A 23373-nucleotide genomic window follows, 5' to 3' on the forward strand; every position below is an offset into this window, starting at 1 on the left:
TAGACTTGCCCTGTAACACGAGCTGTGCCCTGGCCAGTGGATATTCCTCTCATGAGCTGATTCCCTGTTGGTGTTAGATGCCATGATTTCCAGTAGCTGACCTGTAACCCTGCTGTAGCCATTCTTTATGTGTGAGCCCAAAAATTGACAATAGGCCATTTGACTGTGGAGGGCTGCAGAGCTAAATCTGATCCTGTTATCTCCCGACACACACACACACACACACACACACGCACACACACACACACACAGACACACACGTACACATATAAACACACACAGATCCGAGCATGGGGTTGCCAAATACTGATCAAGATCTGGGAACCTGGCTGCTAACCCCCCACACCTCCCCCCCCCTTGCCCCGACCACCCCCACTATCATAGCTCAGGGATGAAGTGTCTAATTGTCACTCTTCAAATGTTTTCCTAGCTGAAGAATATAGGAACATTGGAACATAGCAACAGGATTAGCCCATTCAGCCCCTCGAGCCTGTTGCGCCATTCATTAAGACCATGGCTGATCTGTATCTTGGTTCCATAAGCCTTAATCCCCCTACCTAACAAAAATCTACCAATCTCAGTTTTGAAATTTTCAATTGACCCCCAGACTCAACAGTTTTTGGAGGAGAGAGTTCCAGATTTCCACCACCCTTTGTGTGAAGAAGTGCTTCCTGACATCACCCCTAAATGGCCTATATCTAATTTTAAGGTTATGCCCTTTTGTTCTGGATTCTCCCATCTGAGGCAAAAATGTCTCTCTATCGACCCTATCAACTCCTTTAATCAACTTAAACATCTCAATCAGATCACACCTTAATCTTCTATACTCAAGGGAATACAAGCCTAGTCCATGTAACAATGAGATCAGCTAACTCAGCACAGACTAAAAATTGAACCTGGGCAGTTCTGTTCTGTATGGCTCAGTACCATATGAGACAATGCCTTTTCCCACTCGGCCATCAATGGGGCATAAATTGAATTTTTATCAATGTTTGCACATTTACTTGGGTTGTGGTCCATCACATATTACACAGCACTTGTAGATACACCCACTGGCGATCTTACACAGTTACTGGTAACACTGGCATCAAGCTGATCCACCATGTCTTGTGTGGGTACCACTTTTCTTTGGGACGTTAGGGTCTGTGTGTTCACATTGGGATGGCTCTATCGGATAGCTCGCCACTGATTTATTGATCGTCACTGGGCTCAAATTCCACTCCGCCAGGTACAAAGAGAGCAGAAAACTGAGTTCAGAGATGAGGCACTGGATTTACATTAACCTGGGTTTTCCAAAGGGCCTGTGCCGGGGCCACAAGAGGCTGGTGATGTTCTGTGATATAGCCTTATTAGAGCTCTTGTTTGGGAGTGTGTTGGGGGCAGGTCCTTCCTGCCCCAGGAGTTCTGATGCGTCGTGCCATTGATTCAAGCCCAGCTCTGTGTGCCTTTAAAAGTGGAGCCAAGTACATTCCTGCAGGTGCGCAGTCCCTGGAAGTAGTTAGTAAATTGTCCAGCTGGTGAGATTAGTCCTCGTATTTTCGGCTGGTTTTGGTTTCTTGGCCTTGCGCTGCTTCATTCTTTGGTTTTGAACTCCGTTATTTGATTTCTACTTTCCTGCTGCACCATTCGAGGCACTTGTATGAGATAGGCTGCCCTCCCTGTCCCCCAGGAATTAGCGGGACCCCGGCCTCACCTCAGCACAGTGCACAGCAGAAAAAAGCCCAGTTTTAAACTTTGCAGCCAACTCTGCTTTGAGAAGCTTCACCAGCACATTTCCTCTCCTATCCAGCAGGTTCTGCACCCCCCCCCGGATCGCTGAACTGCAAGTCCATCAGAGAGGGGATGGCGAAAGACCCAGAGAAGTGTCCTCTGTGTGTCAGTACTGGGAAATACACGAGCATGAACACACCCAAAGTGTAATTTCAACCCCTATGTGTGGTACCAGACTTCTCTTGTGGTCTTATGAGTTATGTTTCCTAGATCCCTGTTATATACCAGAATCATAAAGCCCAATGTACAGACTAAAGTTTCAAACAGACTAAAAGCCTTAGGAACAATGATATCCATGCTGCGAATGGTTAACACAGCGCTGTAAAAACCCAGCAAGCTTCCCGCCTGTTTACGCTCCTGTGAAGCACCTTGGGATGTTTTACTATTTTAATGGCATGTTGTTGTTGTTGGTATTGTTGTTTTTGTTGTTGTTGAGAAGGCCACATTGGGACCATTCGTTCTGTTGGAATCGCATTGTGCCAAAACTATCAGTGATGTGGTAAACCCCGATATACACAAGGTTTGGTGTTCAATATTACCTCACTGTTAGTGGTGGAGGTTTGAACCCCAGATCTGCTGGTAATAATATTACAGCTGCCATAGTGGAGGTGAGTTTAGTCATTATTTTGTGTGACACTAATGTCATGGACAACACTCCCCCTCAGTCTTGCACACTTCACGGTGTCAGCTGACTGCCTGAGCAGTGTCTGAAAAGAAACCATTGAGAGAAATCACAACAAGTGCCAGGTTTTCTCTGCAACACATCCCTGACAACAGAGGCCATTCATCTGGAAGCGTAGGTGCTGCATCCAGAGGTTTGTTTTGGACTGAGGAATTGTTGACAGTTGTGGAGAAGTCCGTGGTTGTGACTTCCTGCCTGCCCGGTTGTAGAAGACTGTGTGCAGGCCTCAGGTTTTGTGGGGGAGGGGAAAGGGCAAGGGTTAAGAATGTAGAAAAGCTGGTAGAAGATAAATATTAGTTCAGGGGAATAAACAGTTAGCAACTCATGAAGAAAAATATTTATTATATTTCCATCATCAATTTAAGACTGAGTACATCATATGACAGTAGGTAATCATTAAAGTGAACAAGAAGAGGATTGTGAATGGCTAACAGGGAGTTTTGGATGTTACACTCTCTGGAGCATTATAAGGTGAAATCGGTTCTGTTCTTAAACTCCTCCGGTTCAATCATTTTATTCAAACAGTATTTATGAACGGTACATGAATAAAATAAATATGGGCTTAGGAATTAAAATGCTCCCTGGCTGATTATTCTCAACATCCTCCTGGCTGATTTCCCTGTATTTCCTGGCTGATTTCCCTGTATATCCTGGCTGATTTCCCTGTATTTCCAGGCTGAATTCCATGTATTTCTTGGCTGATTTCCCTGTATTTTCTCACGATGAACAGTGTATTTCAGGTGTGCATGTGGACAAGTACAACACCAGGGAAAAGTATACAATTTAATTATCTGACACCATCAAATTGTTTCCACGTGTCTCTTGTTGTGTCCTTGCTTACATCACTGGTTCATGTTAGATTTTATTGTTTTGGCAACTGGTTACTGTAATAACTCATTGGTTAGTGAAACTATTGGTTTGTACAATAATTTTGGAAAAAATCATTATCTACTTGTACTAAATCCAATCTCGTGTATCTGTCTCTATGCAAATTCGCTCAATGGGATCAGCCATCAGAAAATTTATGTCATTTACACTGACTTTTTGTAAATGAAAAGTTAAATCAGGATTGATTACCTCTAATCTGTGCCTCTCAGTGAGCAGATAGACTGAGTTTTGTTTGTGTACTTTATTTTTAAACATGTAGTTTGCATTCACCAGCCTTTTTTAGCTGTCAATCATACAAACATTTCCAGGTCAGTGGAAATAGTCAGAGAACTTGCTGTAGTCAACTATTGATGCAAAGTTACACCAATATTGATACAGTACTCTTTTGCTTTGCCTAAATATTCCATTTGCTCTGTTGTTTGCTGCTCTACAGTGATTGGACATGTTCAGTGGAGAATCTTTTAAGACCCCAAATTCTCTGTTAACTTATTTATTTTAACCTATTTCTACACCATCGATTAAATCTGTTCATCCATTTTTTTCTTTCTATACTCAGTAACTAACACTAATATAGATTAAATTTCATTTGCCATTGTTCTGCTCGGTTACTTATCTTACTGAATTCATTTTATAGATCTCTGTCTGCCTCTACCCGTCCAAGTTTAGGATCATTTGCACATCTGACTAGCCTGCATTGAACTTCTTAATCCAAGTTATTCATGTAAATTAGAAAGAGTCGGGGCCCCAACACCAATCCCTAGGAAATTCAACTCAGCATTTGCCACCCCCTGAAGTCACTGCCCTAATAAGTATCCATTGCTTCTGATCCTTTAACCCATTTCTTATCCAATCTTAGATTCTACAAAAGCATTCACCACTTTAGGTTTAAGTAGCGCCTTTCATATGGAACTTTGTCAAAGGCTTTTGTAAGTCCAAGCGCATATCAAAAAGTCAAGATAGTTCCCTTCTTAATAAAGAACTAGCTAATATAGACCATGATGAGCTATTTCACCTCGTCCTCAACAGTAGAACCAGAGGACATGGCCTGCACTTGAAGGGGGTAAATTCAAAACTAATCTGAGGAAATAATATTTCAGTGAGTGAGTGGTCAATCTATGGAACAGGCTTCCAGAGAGACGATGGAAGCAGTTAGTGTTGATTCATTCAAATGCAAATTAGATAGATTTCTATCAAAAAATAATATTTTTAGATACATTATATAAGTAATTTGAGACATGACATGTGGTAACTGTAGCATAGGAACATAGGAACAGGAGTAGGCCATTTAGCCCCTAGAGCCTGTTCCACCATTCAATGAGGTCATTGCTGATCTGTGACCTAACTCCATATACCCCCCTTAGCTCCATATCCCTTAATACCTTTGGTTAACAAAAATCTATTAATCTGAGATTTAAAATTAACAAATGAGCTAGCATCAACTGCCATTTGCGGAAGAGAGTTCCAAACTTCTACCACCCTTTGCATGTAGAGGTGTTCCCTAACTTCACTCCTGAAAGTCCTGGCTCTAATTTTTAGGCTATGTCCCCTTGTCCTAGAATCCCCAACCAGCGGAAATAGTTTCTCTCTATCTACCTTATTAGTTCCCCTTAATATCTTGAAACCTTCGATCAAATCACCCCTTAATCTTCTAAATTCCAGGGGATACAACCCTAGTTTGTGTAACCTCTCCTTGTAATTTAACTCTTGGAGGCCAGGTAACATTCTAATAAATCTACACTGCACTCCCCCCAAGGCCAATATATCTTTCCTAAGGTGCGGTGCCCAGAACTGAGCACGGCACTGTAAAAACCCAGCATGCTTCTTGTCTGATTACGCATCAGTGAAGCGCCTTGGGATGTTTTACCGTGCAAAAGGCTCTATATAAATCCAAGTTGTTGTTGTTGAGAAGGCCATATTGGGACCATTCGTTCTGTTGGAATCAGCTAGTGCCAAAACTATCAGTGATGCGGTAAACCACGATATACACAAGGTTTGGTGTTCAATATTACCTCACTGTTAGTGGTTGGAGGTTTGAACCCCAGGTTCACTAGTAATAATAGTCCAGCTGCCATAGTGGAGATGAGTTTGGTCATTATTCTGTGTGGCTTTAATATCATGGACATCATTCCCCCCTAGTCTTGCACACTTCACGGTGTCAGCTGACTGCCTGAACAGTGTCTGAAAAGAAACCATTGAGAGAAATCACAACAAGTGCCAGGCTTTCTCTGCAACACATCCCTGACAACAGAGGCCATTCATCTGGAAGCGTAGGCGCTACATCCAGAGGTAGTTTTGGACTGAGGAATTGTTGACAGTTGTTGAGAAGTCCGTGGTTGTGGCTTCCTGCCTGCCTGGTTGTAGAGGGCTTTATGTAGGCCTCAGGTTTTGTGGGGGAGGGGAAAGGGCAAGGGTTAAGAATGTAGAAAAGCTGGGAGAAGATAAAAATTAGTTCAGAGGAATAAACAGCAACTCCTGCAGAAAAATATTTGTTACATTTCCATCATCAACATAAGGTCCTCAACAGAGCACATCATATGACAGTAGGTAATCATTAAAGTGAACAAGAAGGGGATTGTGAATGGCTAACATGGAGCTTTGGAGGTTACACTCTCTGGAGCATTATAAGGTGAAATCGGTTCTGTTCTCCAACTCCTCTGGGTCAGACATTGGAATCAAACAGTATTTATGAATGGTTCATTAATAAAATAAATATGATATTTTGGAATTAAAATGCTCCCTGCTGATTATTCTCATCATACTCTTGGCTAATTTCCCTGTATTTCCTGGCTGATTTCCCTGTATTTTCTCACCATGAACAGTGAATTTGTGGTACAACACTAGGGAAAAGTATGGAATTTAATGATCTCAAACCATCGAATTGGATCCACGCTTTACTTATTGTGTACTTGTTTGCACCATTGGTTTGTGTTAGACTTTGATGGTTTGGAAACTGATTACTTTAGTAACTCATCAGTTAGTGAAACCATTGATTTGTAAAATAATTTTGAAAAGAATCATTATCTGCTTGTACTAAATCCAATTTGCTGTTTGCTGCTCTACTGCGATTGGACATGTTCAGTATAGAGTCCTCTAAGACCCCATGATCTCTGTTAACTTCACCCTTACCCATTTCTGTACATTTCATTAAATCTTTATATATGTCATTCATTTTTTCTTTCTGCATTCAGTAATTTACACTAGTATAGATTACATTTCATTTGCCATTGTTCTACCCAGTTACTTATATTATTTATAGGTCCCTGTCTGCCTCATCTGATCCAACTGCCCTTCCAAGTTTAGCATCATTTGCACATCTGACTAGCTTGCATTGAGCTTCTTAATCCAAGTTATTCATGTAAATTAGAAATCATAGTGGCCCCATCACCAATCCCTAGGAAATTCCACTCAGCATTTGCCACCCCCCGAAATTATTATCCTAACAAGTACCCACTGTGTCTGATCCTTCAACCAATTTCTTTTCCAATCCTAGATTCTACAAAAGCACCCACCACTTTAAGCTTAAGTAGCACCTTTTGTATCAAACTTTGCCAAAAGCTTTTGAAAGTCTGAGTGAATGTCTCAGGGCTTTCTACAGTCTACTAGGGGTATCACTTCCTCAGAAAGTCAAGAAGTATGTTCAGAAATTGTCTTTTCCTTCTAAATCTATGTTGGTTACTAATTACTAAGTTATTATCATGTGAATAATTCTAAGTTTACTCCTGATAATCAATCCCATTATTTTACCCAGAATTGATGTGAGGCTCATAGGAATGTAGCTGCCTTGGTCTGTCCTGTCACTTTTTTTCAAAAAACACTACCATGTTAGCTTGTTTCCAATACACTAGGATATTCCCAATGTTCATTGACTGCCTCATAATGGGCATCGGCACCTCACAAGTCTTATTTATGTCAAGATCAGGAATGCCACTTAGATTGCCCCATAATATGGAGGGCATGTCGCTTGTGTCTTTCCTAGTAAATACTTGGAAAAAGTAATCATTTGGTTTATTGACTATCGTATGCTCACTGTCAGTTTCAGCCCTGTTAGTAGGACTTAGGGTTTGTAACAATTCCCTGACTGTGACAGTTAGAATTTCTGTATGAATTTCTTATAGTGGGAGCCTGACCAACATTATTAACATCTGGAGCACAAAGGTCATGAGTGTAGTGTCAAAACAGTCACAAGTTTCTGAGAGATTTTCATGTGATTTAAGGTCAACAATCAAACTCTCAGGGAATGTTATGTAGACACTGGGTAAGATGATGCTGCCAGTGGATTTTAATGGCCTTGTGCCAGGGGTAAGAATTCACTGCCAATGGTAAATTACTCAGCTCATCAAAATATACTATTGGAATATTTTAACAGCAGTTGCTGATGAATCAGTTTCTACAATGATGATATATCACCAAGAATTTTAAACCTTAGTTTATGTTTAACTATTTTATAAATTGGTTTGAGTCTAACTAGAATAATGAGATGAAAGTGTTCTCTGCTTGATATCAGTAAGGGTCTAAAGTGAAGTGAGTTTGAATGGTGGCTGCCCAGTACCAATTGGGCACAGACCAACCGATCTATAATTGGCCACTACAATAACTCGCAGTTCCAATTATTCTTTACCTTAATGGTCACAGTCCTATTTCAAAATAATTTGAAATAATTTGTTTTTGATTTCCATTGTTAAAAGAATCCTGCAGCAGAAAAATTGTTTTTGATTTAGGAACAATGTGTACTAAGCAGAGAATGAACCAACAACCGAATTTGTTAAAAAAAACAAAAAAAGAATCATTTTGTCGATCAGTTCGATGAAAATGGAACAGAATTGCAACAAAATATAATGTATATGTTGGAAGTGGAATACAACAGGTGCAAAGTAGGATGAACAATTATCATGTAAACCACGGCCTCAAAGAGCAAATTTGGCAGTTCGTTATCAAGCAACGCACAAGCTCTTACCAAGGGCAGTAAGAATGGGGAAGACCAGTTGTACTCTCGAGTAAAAAACTTTGGTTGATGAATGCAGATCAATGTGGACAGCAGCTGTGGAGAAGCCTATGGCTCCAACAACACCCTCCGTCCTACCTGGCAGGAGACAGAAGCAGTGATTGTAAAGAGCTGAAATAAGGAGAGGCAAAACTTGACAGTTTATTGCCTTTTATATGCCTTCTGTTCACCAATACTTGGAGCTGAGGCCCCTAATTAACAGAACGAGGGAAAGAAAACTCCAGATTTCTACCGCTTCACAGTGACAATGATGTGTGAGTTTTCAAGTAATGGTCATAGGAGCATAGGAAGATAGGAACAGGAGTAGGTCATTTAGCCCCTCAAACCTGTTCTGCCATTCAATTAGATCATGGCTGGTCTGTGACCTAACTCCATATACCCACCTTAGCCCCATATTCCATAATACCTTTGGTTAACAAAAATCTAGCAATCTCAGATTTAAAATGAACAATTGAGCTAGCATAAACTTTGTTTGCGGACGAGAGTTCCAGACTTCCACCACCCTTTGCATGTAGAAGTGTTTCCTGACTTCACTCCTGAATGTCCTGGCTCTAATTGTTAGGCTATGTCCCCTAGTTCTAGACTTCCCAACCAGCAGAAATAGTTTCTCTCTATCTATCCTATCAGTTCCCCTTAATATCTCGAAACCTACGATCAAATCACCCCATAATCTTTTAAATTTCAGGGAATATAACCCTAGTTCGTAATTTAACCCTTGGAGTTCAGGTATCATTCTAGTAAATCTACGCTGCACTCCCTCCAAGGCCAATATATCCTTCCTAGCGTGCGGTGCCCAGAACTGAACACAGTACTCCAGGTATGGTCTTACCAGGGATTTGTATAGCTGTAGCATAACTTCTACCCCTTTGTATTCTAGTCCTCTAGATATAAAAGCCAGCATTCCATTAGACTTTTTGATTATTTTCTGTACCTGTCCTTGACATTTTGATGATCTATGTACATGGACCCCTAAGTCTCTTTGGACCTTCACTGTTTCAAGCTTTTCACCGTTTAGAAAGTACTCTGATTCTATCCTTTTCAGGTCCAAAGTGGATGACCTCACACTTGCCTACATTGAAAGCCATTTGCAGCAGTTTCACCCATTCTCTTAATCTATTAATATATCTCTGTAATTTTATGCTTCCATCTACATTGCTTACAATGCTGCCTATCTTTGTGTCATTGGCAAACTTGGATATGTGGCTCTATTCCATCATCTAAGTTGTTAATAAATTCAGTGAATAGTTGAGGCCCCAACACAGATCTCTGTGGGACACAACTAATCACATCCTGCCAATTTGAGTACCTGCCCATTATCCCTACTCTTTGTCTCCTACCACTCAGCCAATTTCCTAACCAGGTCAATAATTTGCCCTCAATTCAATGAGCTTCAACTTTGGCCAACAGTCTCTTATGAGGGACTTTATCAAATGCCTTCTGGACATCCATATGAGCAACATCCATAGGCCATTCCTCTGGCCACTACTTTAGTCACCTCTTCAAAAAATTCAATCGGGTTCGTCAGGCATGACCTACCTTTCACATATCCATGCTGGCTCTCTCTGATCAACTGAAAATTTTCAAGGTGTTCAGTCACTCTATCCTTAATTATAGACTCTAGTAATTTCCCAACAACAGACGTTAGGATAATTCCCTGGTTTCCCTCTCTCACCTTTCTTAAATAGTGGAGTGACGTGCAATTTTCCAACCTAAAGTAAAGGTTCCTGAATCGAGAGAGCTGTGGAAGATTATAGTTAGGGCATCTGCAATGTTTTCACCTACTTCCTTTAAAACACTGGGATGGAAACCATCTGGTCCTGAGGATTTGTGACTTTAGTGCCATTATTTTCTTCATTACTGTTAATTTGCTTACCTTAATTATGGTGAGTCCCCATCCCTGATTCAAAATTAGTTTCCTTGGGGTGTCCGGCATGCTATCTTTTTCCTCTACCGTAAATACTGACACAAAGTAATTATTTAACATGTCCGCCATTTCCTTATTTTCAATATCACCATTATCGGTTTTTAAGGGGCCCACATTGCTCCTGACCACCCTTTTTCTCCTAAATGTAATTGTAAAAATTTTTTGTGTTGATTTTGATACCCCTTGCAAATTTCTTTTCATACTCCCTTTTTGTAGCTCTTACTGCCTGTTTTATCACCCTTTGCTGTTCTTTTTATCTCTCCCAGTGACCAGGATCTGTGCTATTTTTTACACTTATGCTTTTTCTTTTAATTTTATGTTGTCCCTTACCTCTTTTGTCATCCATGCCTTTTTTGTCAAGTAGAGCTCTTGCCCCTTAGATGTATAAACTGGTTCTGTTTCACATTAAATTCCTTTTTGAACATTTCCCACTGATTTTCTGTCATTTTACCCATTAACAGATTTGCCCAGTTTACTGTGGACAGTCTCTGTCTCATCCCGTTGAAGTCAGCCTTCCCTAAATTTAGAATCTTAGTAGCTGATTCGGGTTTCTCCCTTTCAAACACAATGTTGAACTCGATCATATTATGATCGCTATTAGATTAATGTTCACGCACCGTTTGATTGTTAACTAAATCTGGCTCATTACTAATTTTTAATCCAACATGGCCTGCCCCCTTGTTGGTTCTAGGACATATTGTTGCAGAAAGCTGTCCTGAACACACTCAAGAAATTCGCTACCTTTCTGATATGAGCTCGTCTGCTTATCCCAATCTATATTAAAGTTAAAATCCTCCATTAAAACCCCTCTGCCTTTGCTACATGCTTGTCTAATCTCTGCATTTATACATTCTGCCACTACACAGCTGCTACCGGGGGTTTATACACAACTCCCTCTATGGTCTTAAATCCTTTTCTATTTCTTAATTCTACCCATATAAGTCTCCACTGCCTGCTCACCTCTCGTTATAGCCTCCCTTATCATTGAAGTAATTTCATCCTTAATCATGAAGGCTACTCTTACCCCTCTACCAGTTTCCCTATCCTCCCTATAGACCTTATAACCTGGTATATTCGGTTCCCAGTCCTGACCATCTTGCAGCCATGTCTCAGTAATGGCTACCATGTTGTACCCTCTAAGTTGAATTTGCGCCTGCAATTCATTCAATTTGTTTCTTATACTCAGTGCGTTTGTACAAAGAACGCTTATTTGGGCAATACACCCTAACCTGTCCTTCTGCTCTGATGTTGTTTTTTTCACTCATTTCTTATTTCTCTCTCCTGATTTAATTACTTTACATCTTGTAATTTTCCCCTTACCTGCAGTGCCTAAAGCATAATTTCTGATTATTACTCTATTCTCTTCCCTTTCGTTTGTTTTAGAATTATTATTTATTCTACCTTTTCCACCTGAGCCCGCCCCTCCACATTTGCTATCATAGAATCATAGAATCAAAGAAATTTACGGCACAGAAGGAGGCCATTCGGCCCATAGTGTCTGTGCTGGCTGAAAAAGAGCCATCCAACCTAATCCCACTTTCCAGCTCTTGGTCCGTAGCCTTGTAGGTCACGGCACTTCAGGTGCATTTCCAAGTACTTTTTAAATGAGTTGAGGGTTTCTGCCTCTACCACCCTTTCAGGCAGTGAGTTCCTGACCCCCACCACCCTCTACATGAAAAAAATTCTCCTCAACTCCCCTCTAATCCTTCTATCAATTGCTTTAAATCTACGCCCCCTGGTTTTTGACCTACCTGCTAAGGGAAATAGGTGCTTCCTAGTTTAAAGTCCTTGTGACCGCCCTATTTATCATTTTGCTAGGATCCTAGTCCCAGCTCGGTTCAGGTGGAGCCCATCCCAATGGTACATTTCCTTCCTGTCCCAGTACTGGTGCCAGTGGCCCATGAAATGGAACCCCTCCTTCCCAGACCAATCTTTCAGCCATGTGTTCACCTCCCTAATCTGCTTATCGCAACGTCAATTTTCACTTGGCCAAGGTAATTATCCAGAGATTATAACCCTTGAGGTCATATTGCTCAGAGTAAACATGCAACCAGATGTTTAATGTTCTATTTTTCAATTGTCCCCCATCCCTTCTCCATAAAGCCCTTTTTCAAATGACTTCTATCTGATCAGGTCACAGATCATTTATTCAGCTGGCTTCTCAATAACTATTTCCAATAAGAGGAGGTATGTTTCTAATAAGACAAGACTCAAAAATATTCATTGTTCAGTTCCCCTCAAGGTGCAGGATTCCATTGTTACAAAACACTTCACCAAGATGATGGTAGGTTTGAGCATCAGGCGACCCAAAGACCCCAACCGCAACCTGGGCCACTTGCCCTCCTTCCCACACCAGGGGCTCAATTTTAAATGTCCATGTGGGTGGGTGGTGGCGGGGCGGGGGGGGGGCTCCAAAAATCGCAGAAGTGAGGAGCGGGAAAGGAACCCAGCTCCGACAAGCCGGCGGGATGATAGTTAAAGAACTCAATGAGGTACTTAAGATAGTTTATTTCTGACATAATAGGTAGTTAAACCGATTTTGCACTTACCTGGGTGGCGTTCCCATGGCTTTTGATTCATGCCTGGGCGTGAAGGGCCAGATCAGGCAAAAATAAAGAAATTAAATAAAAAAACATTTCATAAGTTAAAAAACAAAATAAACATACCTTTCACACAATGTCACCCACACCCCCCTGCTCTCTGATGTCTCAGTCCCCGAAGCTCTCTTAGCCCTCGATGCTCTCTCAGCATCTGATGTCTCAGCCTGCGATGTCTCCCAATGTCTCCCCCCACAATGATGTCCGATGTCCCCCGCCCCGATCTTTGTCCATCCCCCCACTCTATGTTCCACCTCCCGATGAAGTCTCTCTCTCTCTCTCTCTCTCTTCCCCCCCTCGAGCGTTGCAGCTCCTGTCGGCAGCCAGCCTGTCAATTATGCTGGCTGCCGGGCGCGAAACCCAGAAACAACATTAGTCATCATCAATTACCTTGCAATCACGTCAGAAAAGGTAAGTTTTTTTTATTCGGGTTTGCTGCGCGCACCTTGACCCCCCCCCCACCGCTGCCATCCCGCCACGATTTCAAAATTGAGCCCCAGATTTCAAGCATGTAAAGCTCCAGATCTCCAGCAGCTACCATTAGACTGAGGAAACTTGTCACAAGTCTATGACAGGCTACTTTGAGCACTGTGTCTGTTTGAACTCCCATCTGATCAGTAAAGTGAGAAACAACATTTGGAAGAACATCAGTAAATATTCTCTTTATACTTTTAATATGATTCACAGAATACAAGACAATAATACACACCAAAGGACAGAACATTTACAAACTATAGAAACTCCCAGTTACAGTAAAATGTACAGTCAGGAACTCCAGGTCCCCCATTATACATGAACAATTTATAACATCCTCTTTGATCTGAATGAGATCTTCTTGTGTTCACACCAAGCTCGGCCTTTCAGAAGTTTCATTCATGGTTAGTGTCGGGCTCGTGATTCATCGCTGTGTTCCTGGAATAAACAGAATTGTCATTTTCAGATGGATTCAGTTGAATCTGAGTTGAATGTTTTGTGGCAGATGGAGTATAATGTAGGGAAGTATGTGGTTATTCAATTTGGTAGGATGAATAGAAAAACAGAATATTTTTTAAATGGTGAGAAACTATTAAATGTTGGTATTCGGAGGGATTTGGGTGTCCTTGTACACAAAACACAGTAAGTTAACATGCAGGTACAGCAAGCAATTAGGTAAGTAAATTGTATGTTGGCCTTTATTGGAGTACAAGAGTAAGGAAGTCTTGCTGCAATTGTACAGGGCTTTGGTGAGACCACACCTGGAGTACTGTGAACAGTTTTGGTCTCCTTACCTAAGGAAGGGTATACTTGCCTTAGAGGCGGTGCAACGACGATTCACTAGATTGATTCCTGGGATGAGAGGATTGTCCTTTGAGGAGAGATTGAGTAGAATGGGCCTATACTCTCTGGAGTTTAGAAGAATGAGAGGTGATTTCATTGAAACATATAAGATTCTGAGAGGGCTTGACGGGGTAGATGCTGAGAGGCTGTTTCTCCTGGCAGGAGAGTCTAAAACTAGGGGGGCATAATCTCAGGATAAGGAGTTGGCCATTTAGGACTGAAATAAGGAAAAATTTCTTCACTCAGAGGGTTGTGAATCTTTGGAATTCTCTACCCCAGATGGCTGTAGATGCTCAGTCATTGAGTATATTCAAGGCTGAGATTAATAGACTTTTGGACTCTAAGGGAATCAAGAGATATAGGGATCGGGTCGGAAAGTCGTGTCGAGGTCGAAGATCAGCCATGTTCTTATTGAATTGAGGAGCAGGCCTGAGGGGCCGTGTAGGCTACTCCTGCTTCTATTTCTTACGTTCTTATGTTTTATTCTTGTTGATATTCGTGATCAAGAAAGCAATTATCTGGCACAAAGGCCCAGTTTATACTTACATTTGAAGTCTCCTCGAACGATGATTCTTTTGACTTGCTTTTCACCTGTTTTAAAAATAATTATATTTATATCTTTAGCATTTTGTAACTAATCGTGACTTTTGGAATCATCTCCAAAGAAAAGGTTTAAATGATATCAAATCGTAAATGAGGAAGTGGCAGCTCTTTAAATTTCAGAGCTGAGATTCAATGAAAGATTATCCATCAAATGTTCTCTATTGTGTTGACCCCCCTGCCAAAACCAATAATTATTGTCTATTAGATGAGGAGAATATAAATGATGCTGTCCTCATGAAGCCATCACTTGTTTCTGTCCTGATATCATGGTTGTTGTCAGTGGAGAGCGTTCTCTCTGATTGTAGACAATTCTAAAAATCAGTAATGAACAAACACGTCCTCTGGGGTCAATTCAACAATCCTTTGGCAATGGTTGGAGAACATCCAATAGGAATTGAGCCTCACTATCCCCTCGGCCACTGCCTCTGGGGGGATGTGTAATTAACTAAAAGCCTCAGACTATATTCTGACACAGCTGAATCCTGGTTTCAACAGTTTATTCTTGTTGATAATCTGACAAAAAGTCCCAGTTTATACTTACATCTGAAGACTTCTCAAGTGATGATTCTTTTGACTTGCTTTGCATCTGTTTTAAAACATTAATATTTATATGTTTAGCACAGGGGACCAGTGCGACAGTTTGTATAAATATGAATTTTAAAATGACTGCCAAAAAAAAGATTTAAATATTAAATTATAAATTGGGATTGTTAACTCTGGCTATTTGAGAGCTGAGATTCAGTGGCTCAGTGTTGGAGTGGAGAAGTCCCCACCAAACATCTCATGTTCTGCAGTGCAGCAATAATCAATACAGCCCTGGTACAGTGGGGATATGGCGTCTTTAGTTAAACTAATGACAGTTGACATCACCATCAATTGGTATTTATTATATTGAACCCGTTGTTTCTCCCCAGGAAGGACCAGTAATTAGTGTGTATTATTGGTGAGAATGTAACAGACACTATTCTCATGATACCATCAATTGTAACTGACCTGTCCCCTAGATATTCAGCTCACTTTATCTTCAGTGGAGAACAAAGTCATCCTCTGTATTTGGGGTCAATTCAACAATCCTTCAGCAAAGGTTGGAAAACATCCCACAGGAATCGAGCATCAGTATCCCCTCCCCCAGTGCCTCGAACTAAAAATAAATTGCCGTCTCACACTCCTTTCTGCCACAGTTGAATCCAGGATTGTAAACTTTACTGTTGATAATCGTGAGTGAGAAGAAAATCAACAGACAAGTCCAGTTTATACTTACATCGAGTGATGTCTCTTTTAATTTGGTTTTGATATGTATTAAAATATTAATATTTATTTGTTTAGCACAGGAGATCAAAGAGACATTTTGTAAATAATCTCAAGTTTTAGAAAACCCGTTCCCCTGATTTGTATAATTGTGAGTTTACCTCAATACTGTTTTCACTTGACTCTGATGAGTCACTGTTGCTGTCAACCGTCTTCAAACCTCGACACTCCACATCGATGTCAACGACCTCATCAGCAAAATATTGAACACGGCTTCTGCAAAAACCATTTTCCTGTCAAAATAACACAGAATTTATTAAAATTATTGAATGACTGTAAGCTCAACACTGACACAGGGAGTTTGTATGATAATACTCAGTACTCATGGCTCTTTCTATGATATAACTCAGTACTAACGGTCCTTTCTATGATATAACTCAATTCTCACGGCCCTTTCTATGATATAACTCAGTACACATGGCCCTTTCTATGATATAACTCAGTACACACGGTCCTTTCTATGATATAACTCAGTACACACGGTCCTTTCTATGATATAACTCAGTACACACGGTCCTTTCTATGATATAACTCAGTACACACGGCCCTTTCTATGATATAACTCAGTACACACGGTCCTTTCTATGATATAACTCAGTACACACGGTCCTTTCTATGATATAACTCAGTACACATGATGTTTCTATGATACAATATAACTCAATACTCACAGCGGTCTTTTTGGTGCGGAAGTGGCAGCTGGGATCATCAAATTCCAGTCCAGAATTTTTGGAGCAGACGGTTTCTTTCACAGTGAACGCTAAATCCACGTTGTATGACAATTTGCCTGTGCGATAAATCTAATGAAAGGAAAACAGGTCATTAGTGTGTTACTCTATCCAGTGTTCTTACTCTGGTCAGATAAAGCTCAGAATAACACAGACTGTCAGAATCATCAACCAACGGGGACAAATGCTTTCATTTATCCGAACACAAAATGGCCCCTTTCACCATCCTAGTTCAGATGCTCCATGCACTGGAACCTTTAAGAATAAAATCATAGAATCAAAGAAAGTTATCACACAGAGGGAAGCCATTCGGTCCACTGTGTCCATGCCAGCTGAAAAAGAGCTTTCCAGCTTAATCCCATTTTCCTGCACTTGGTCCATAGCCCTGTAGTTTACGGCACTTCAAGTGCTCTTCCCAGTACTTTTTAAATGAGTTGAGGGTTTCTGCCTCTACCACCCTTTCAGACATTGAGTTCCAGACCCCCACCACCCTTTGGGTGAAAAAAATTCTCCTCAGCTCCCCTCTAATCCTTCTATCAATCACTTTAAATCTATGCCCTCTGGTCACTGACCTCTCTGCTAAGGGAAATAGGTCCTCCCTATCCACTCTATAAGTCCTGTCATTATTTAATATACTTCAATTAAATCTCCCCTCAGCCTCTTTTATTCCAAAGAAAACAACCCCAGCCTATCTAATCTTTTCTCATAGCTAAAATACTTCAGCCCTGGCAACATCCTCGTAAATCTCCTCTGTGCCCTCTCTAGTGCAATCAAACCTTTCCTGTAATGTGGTTACCAGAACTATACGCAGTACTCAAGCTGTGGCCTAACCAATGTTTTGTACAGTTCTAACATAACCTCCCTGCTCTTACATTCTATGCCTCGGCTAATAAAGGAAAGTTTCCCGTCTGCCTTTTTAACCACCTTATCTACCTGTCCTGCTACCTTCAGGGATCTGTGGACATGCACTCCAAGTTCCCTCACTTCCTCTACACCTCTCAGAATCCTTCAATTTATTGTATACTCCCTTGCCTTGTTTGCCCTCCCCAAATGCATTACCTCACACTTCTCTGGATTGAATTCCATTTGCCACATTTCTGCCCACCTGACCAGTCCATTGATATCTTCCTACAGTCTACAGCTTTCCTCCTGACTATCAACCGCACAACCAATTTTTGTATCATCTGCAAACTTCTTGATCAAGTCCCCCACATTCAAGTCCAAATCATTAATATATACCTCAAAAAGCAAGGGACCTAGTACTGAGCCTTGCGGGACCCCACTGGAAACAACCTTCCGGTCACAAAAATACCCGTCAACCATTATCCTTTGCTTCCTGTCACTAAGCCAATTTTGGCTTACTACTAGACACTTTCCCTTGGATCCCATGGGCTTTTACTTTTTTGACCAGTCTGCCATGTGGGAATTTGTCAAAAGCCTTGCTAAAATGCATGTACACTACATCAAATGCTTTACCCTCATCAACCCTCCTTGTTACCGCCTCAAAAAATTCAATCAAGTTAGTCAGACACAACCTACCCTTAACAAATCGATGCTGACTGTCCTTGATTAATCCATGCCTTTCTGAATGATGATTCGTGCTATCCCTCAGACTCGATTCCAATAATTTGCCCACCTCCGAGGTTAGACTGACTGACCTATAATTACTTGATCTATCTCTTTCTCCCTTTTTAAACAATGGTACAACATTAGCAGTCTTCCAATCCTCCAGCACCATGCCTGTAGTCAAGGAGGATTGGAAAATGATGATCAGAGCCTTCGCTATTTCCTAGCTTGCTTCTCTTAACAGCATGGGATACATTTCATCCGGGCCTGTGATTTATCTACTTTCAAAGATGCTAATCACCTTAATACTTCCTCTCTCACTATGTTTATCCCATCCAATATTTCACACTCGTCTTCCTTAGCTAAAATCTGTGCGTTGTCCCCCTTTTTTGTGAAGACAGACTGGAATGAATTTATCGAAAGAGCGACAGACGATTGGGATTTGGAAATATTTCAGAGGAAAATAAATTTCAAATCCCAACCTTGGAAGAATTTCAAATCTCACTTCCAAACATTGCTCCAATCCCAATCTCAAAGACTAATTTAGGATTTAAATTCCTGAACTGAGATTCACCCACCATTGTGTGTGTAATATAATATTCTGCTCATGTTTAATAATCAGAGTCTAACTGAACTCAGTAATATCCTTGTAGACTTCAGAGAGTGAAACACACTTAGACCAGGACACACTTACATCCTTCACTCTTCTCCTGGTTATACCACAAAGATTGGTGATCTCGGTGATTTCATTGAGTTTCATAACTGACTCTCTCAGAGCATCCTCAGGGGTTGGTACTCCTGCAGAGAGAAAAGGAAAGTTGTACAAAACACTCCAGCATTCTTCAGTGAATTCTGTTTAAACATTGGTAAAATATCACTGACTGAAGCTCATTAACAATAACTCGTTGCTTTCTGAGGTGCTGCTCTCTCCAGTACGTACCTGAGCAGTGGAGGATCTGCACTGCAGCAATGATGAGGAGAAATGATTTCATTCTGCCTCTTGTGTGATCAGCTGGCTGGTTTCTAACAGTAAAGGAGCTGCTTCTCTCTCTTGCTCTACCTTTTCCTTTCAGCGTTCAGTCTTTATATACTGCACCTCGACCACATTCAAACACTGACTCATATTTGCTCAGTTTGGTGATCCTGGCAATGGAAATCTGCTGACAAATGGGCCGTAATATGGGCACAGCTTCCTCTAAATATCATCATAGAGGCGGATTTTGCGATATTTATGTGCAAATTGGACAGAAACTTCCAGCTACCGCATATATGCAGTTAACCGCGGAAATCTGGAAGTTGCTCTCTGAGATGCCTTGCTTCTCCAACAGCTGCACGAGAAGAGCATCTCGATGTCTGACTCAACAACGGCGTGAAATTCCTGTACTTACCTCATAGATACGAACTAAACTCACCAAAATAATATAGGGCTTGTCTATTCCAGTGTAGGTACCATTTTAATAGCGTGGTAAGTATTAATTATTGCCAAACAACATCTCTGGCACTGAAAATTAACTTTTACAAGTGTGGGGACTCATTCCTTCAGCTTTTCACTATTGTTGGACTTCTAAAAAAACAATGTAAATAGACTTTTCTTTACATTTTCTTTCAATCTCTTTTATCTCTGACTCTTAATCCAATCTTTCTTTTGCTCGCTTTATTTCGCTTACTGTACCTGATTTCACATTGATTTCACTATTCTAACTTACACTTCCTGGTTCAGACTCCGCGCTGCCCATTAATGATTTTTCAATCTGATTATTTAAGGAGATACTCAGTTGCTTGTCCTGTTCACACAGGTCCCACATGCCCTGTTTAGGGCCTCGCACTATTTGGATCTTCTGTTGACAGTAACTTGCTGTGCAAAACCCTGTGGAAAGTCTATGGGCAAGTGGAAGTCTATCGAATGGCTGGTGTTGTTCATTCACTGCTCACAGCAAAATCCGGCCCAATGTGTTTAGATTTGATTGACAAAGGGGTGAAATCAGATTTTATTCCTCAGAATATGAAATAATCAGCTGAGAAATGAGAGGAAATGATCATCTGTAGTTTGTACAAAGTCACACTCAGTCCACTGGAGTTAACACCTGGAATTATTCAGTCCAGGAGACATGGTCATTATTTGGATCATTTCCTGCACCAAACATTAGCTCCAGAAGCTCTGCCGTTAGCACTGACATATCGCCGCCATGATGATTTGAAGATAAAGCAGGATCATGATGATGTGTAAAACAATCGTTTTCTCCTGTTTATAGATGAATTTTCCATTTTCTCTATTTATTTTCCTTTCCTGTGCTTACTCCCTGTTGGGATTTGATTTCATGATTGTCAGTAGCTGACCCGTAACCCTGCTGTTGCCATTTTTCATGTATGAGCTGAAACAACTCCTGACGATAGGCCATTCGACTGTGGAGGGCTGCAGAGGCGAACATGCACATGTACACGTACAAACACACAAACACATCCTAACATGGGGCCAGTAGAGACCAATCAAGAACTTCCACTCCCACCACAGCCCAGGATGAAGTGACCAATTGTCACACTTCAAATGTTTTCCTAGCTGACATCAGACTAAAAATTGAACTCTGAGAAGCTTCACCATCACATTTCTGTTCCTGACCAGGAATTTCTGAGTCCCCCGGATCTCTGTGCTGCAAGTGGCTGATGTCCATCAGAGAGGAGACAGCAGAAAACCAACAAAGTGTCCTCTGTGAGTCAGTAGTGGGAAATACACAAGCACGAACACGCCCAAAGTGAAATTTCAACCACTATTTGTATTGCCCAACATCTCCTGTGGTCTCATGAGGTATGTTTCCTAGTTCCCTGATTCATACCAGAATCATAAAGATCAATGTACAGATTGCAGTTTCAAAAAGACTGAAAGCTTCAGCAACAATGATATCCATGCTGCGATTGGCCAATACAGCTTTGTAAAAACCCAGCATGTTTCCTGTCTGATTACGCTGCAATTAAGTGCCTTGGGATGTTTGATAATGTTAAAGGCTCTATATAAATGCAAGTATTTGTTGTTGTTGTTGTTGTTGTTGTTGTTGTTCTTCTTCTTCTTCTTCTTCTTCTTCTTCTTCTTCTTGCTGTTGAGAAGTCCACATTGGGACCATTCATTCTGTTGGAATCACCTTGTGCCAAAACTATCAGTGATGCGGTAAACCCCGATATACACAAGGTTTGGTGTTCAATATTACCTCACTGTTAGTGGTGGAGGTTTGAACCACAGGCTTTCTGGTAATAATAGTCCAGCTGCCACAGTGGAGATGAGTTTAGTCATTATTTTGTGTGACACTAATGTCATGGACAACACTCCCCCTCAATCTTGCACACTTCACGGTGTCAGCTGACTGCCTGAGCAGTGTCTGAAAAGAAACCATTGAGAGAAATCACAACAAGTGCCAGATTTTCTCTGCAACACATCCCTGACAACAGAGGCCATTCATCTGGAAACGTAGGTGCTGCATCCAGAGGTTTGTTTTGGACTGAGGAATTGTTGACAGTTGTTGAGAAGTCCGTGGTTGTAACTTCCTGCCTGCTCGGTTAGAGGGCTGTGTAAAGGCTGTAGATTTTGTGAGGGAGGGGAAAGGGCAAGGGTTAAGAATGTAGAAAATCTGGGAGAAGATTAGTTCAAGGGAATTAACAGCAACTCCTGCAGAAAAATATTTATTATATTTCCATCATCAACTTAAGGTCCTCAACAGAGCACATCATATGACTGTAAGTAATCATTAAAGTGAACAAGAAGGGGATTGTGAAGGGCTAACATGGAGTTTTGGAGGTTACACTCTCTGGAGCATTATAAGGTGAAATCGGTTCTGTTTTCTAACTCCTCTGGGTCAGACATTGGAATCAAACAGTATTTATGAATGGTTCATTAATAAAATAAATATGACACTTGGGAATTGAAACGCTTTGTGGCTGATTATTCTCATTGAAGAATTATTCTTCATGGCTGATTTCCCTATATTTTCTCACCATGAACAGTGTATTTCTGCTGTGCAGGCACACAAGCACAACAGCAGGGAAAAGTATGGAATTTAATGATCTCACACCATTGAATTGATTCCACGCTTTTTTATTGTGCACGTCTTTGCATCACTGGTTCGTGTTGGACTTTGTTGGTTTGGTAACTGATTATTGTAATAACTCATCAGTTAGTGAAACCATTTATTTGTATGATGATTTTGAAAAGAATCATTATTTACTTGTACTAAATCCAATTGCTCTGTTGTTTGCTGCTCTACGGCGCTTGGACATGTTCAGTGGAGAGTCCTCTAAGACCCCATGATCTCTGTTAACTTCACCCTCACCTATTTCTACATCATCATTAAATCTAAATATATATCATCCATTTTTCAACTGTTTTCAGTAATTTACACTAATATAGATTACATTTCATTTGCCACTGTTCTACCCCGTTATATATTTTATTTATAGGTCCCTGTTGTCTCATCTGATCCAACTGCCCTTCCAAGTTTAGCATCATTTGCACTCCTGACTAGCCTGCATTGAGCTTCTTAATCCAAGTTATTCATGTAAATTAGAAAGAGTAGGGGCCCCAACACCAATCCCTAGGAAATTCCACTCAGCCTTTGCCACCCCCTGATATCACAGGCCTAACAAGTACCCACTGTGTCTGATCTTTCAGCCAATTTCTTTTCCAATCCTAGATTCTACAAAAGCACTTTGAGCTTAATTAACGCCTTTCCACTCGAACTTTGTCAAAGGCTTTTGAAAGTCTGGGTGAATATCACAGGGCTATTCACAGTCTACTTGGAGTATCACTTCCTCAAAAAGTCAAGAGGTATCTTCAGAAAGGGTCCTTCCATTCTAAATCTATGTTGGTTACTAATTAATTATCATGTGAATAATCCTCAAGTTTACTCCTGATAAACAATCCCATTATTTTACCCAGTATCGAAGTGAGGCTTATAGGTAAGTAGCTGCCTTGGTCTGTTTTGTCATTTTTTTTCCCCAAAAAA

General features: G+C 40.9%; 1 protein-coding gene across 1 annotated transcript; it reads right to left on the bottom strand.

The window, feature by feature from the left end:
- Positions 1-13573: 13573 nt before the first annotated feature.
- Positions 13574-22648, bottom strand: LOC137324046 (secreted phosphoprotein 24-like). The gene is made up of 8 exons (XM_067988216.1): positions 22597-22648; positions 19326-19451; positions 19080-19183; positions 16763-16891; positions 16193-16324; positions 15325-15369; positions 14727-14771; positions 13574-13775 (listed from the first exon to the last, which is right to left on the bottom strand). The coding sequence occupies exons 1-8, from the start codon at positions 22646-22648 to the stop codon at positions 13743-13745; spliced, it is 666 nt and encodes a 221-aa protein (XP_067844317.1). The 3' UTR covers positions 13574-13742.
- Positions 22649-23373: the final 725 nt, after the last annotated feature.

Source organism: Heptranchias perlo, chromosome 7, assembly GCF_035084215.1.
Source record: "Heptranchias perlo isolate sHepPer1 chromosome 7, sHepPer1.hap1, whole genome shotgun sequence".
Lineage (NCBI taxonomy): Eukaryota > Metazoa > Chordata > Chondrichthyes > Hexanchiformes > Hexanchidae > Heptranchias > Heptranchias perlo.

What these genes read in the sequence shown, in the direction of transcription:
- LOC137324046 (XM_067988216.1), bottom strand. Translation starts at nt 22,648, where the DNA reads ATGTCCAAGCGCCGTAGAGCAGCAAACAACAGAGCAATTGGATTTAGT. An exon ending in AGCAATTGGATTTAGTACAA is followed by an intron (nt 19,452 to 22,596) that starts GTAAATAATGAT and finishes GAACGCTGAAAG; the next exon opens with GAAAAGGTAGAGCAAGAGAG. An exon ending in CGTTCGAGGAGACTTCAAAT is followed by an intron (nt 13,776 to 14,726) that starts GTAAGTATAAAC and finishes TGTTTATTCCAG; the next exon opens with GAACACAGCGATGAATCACG.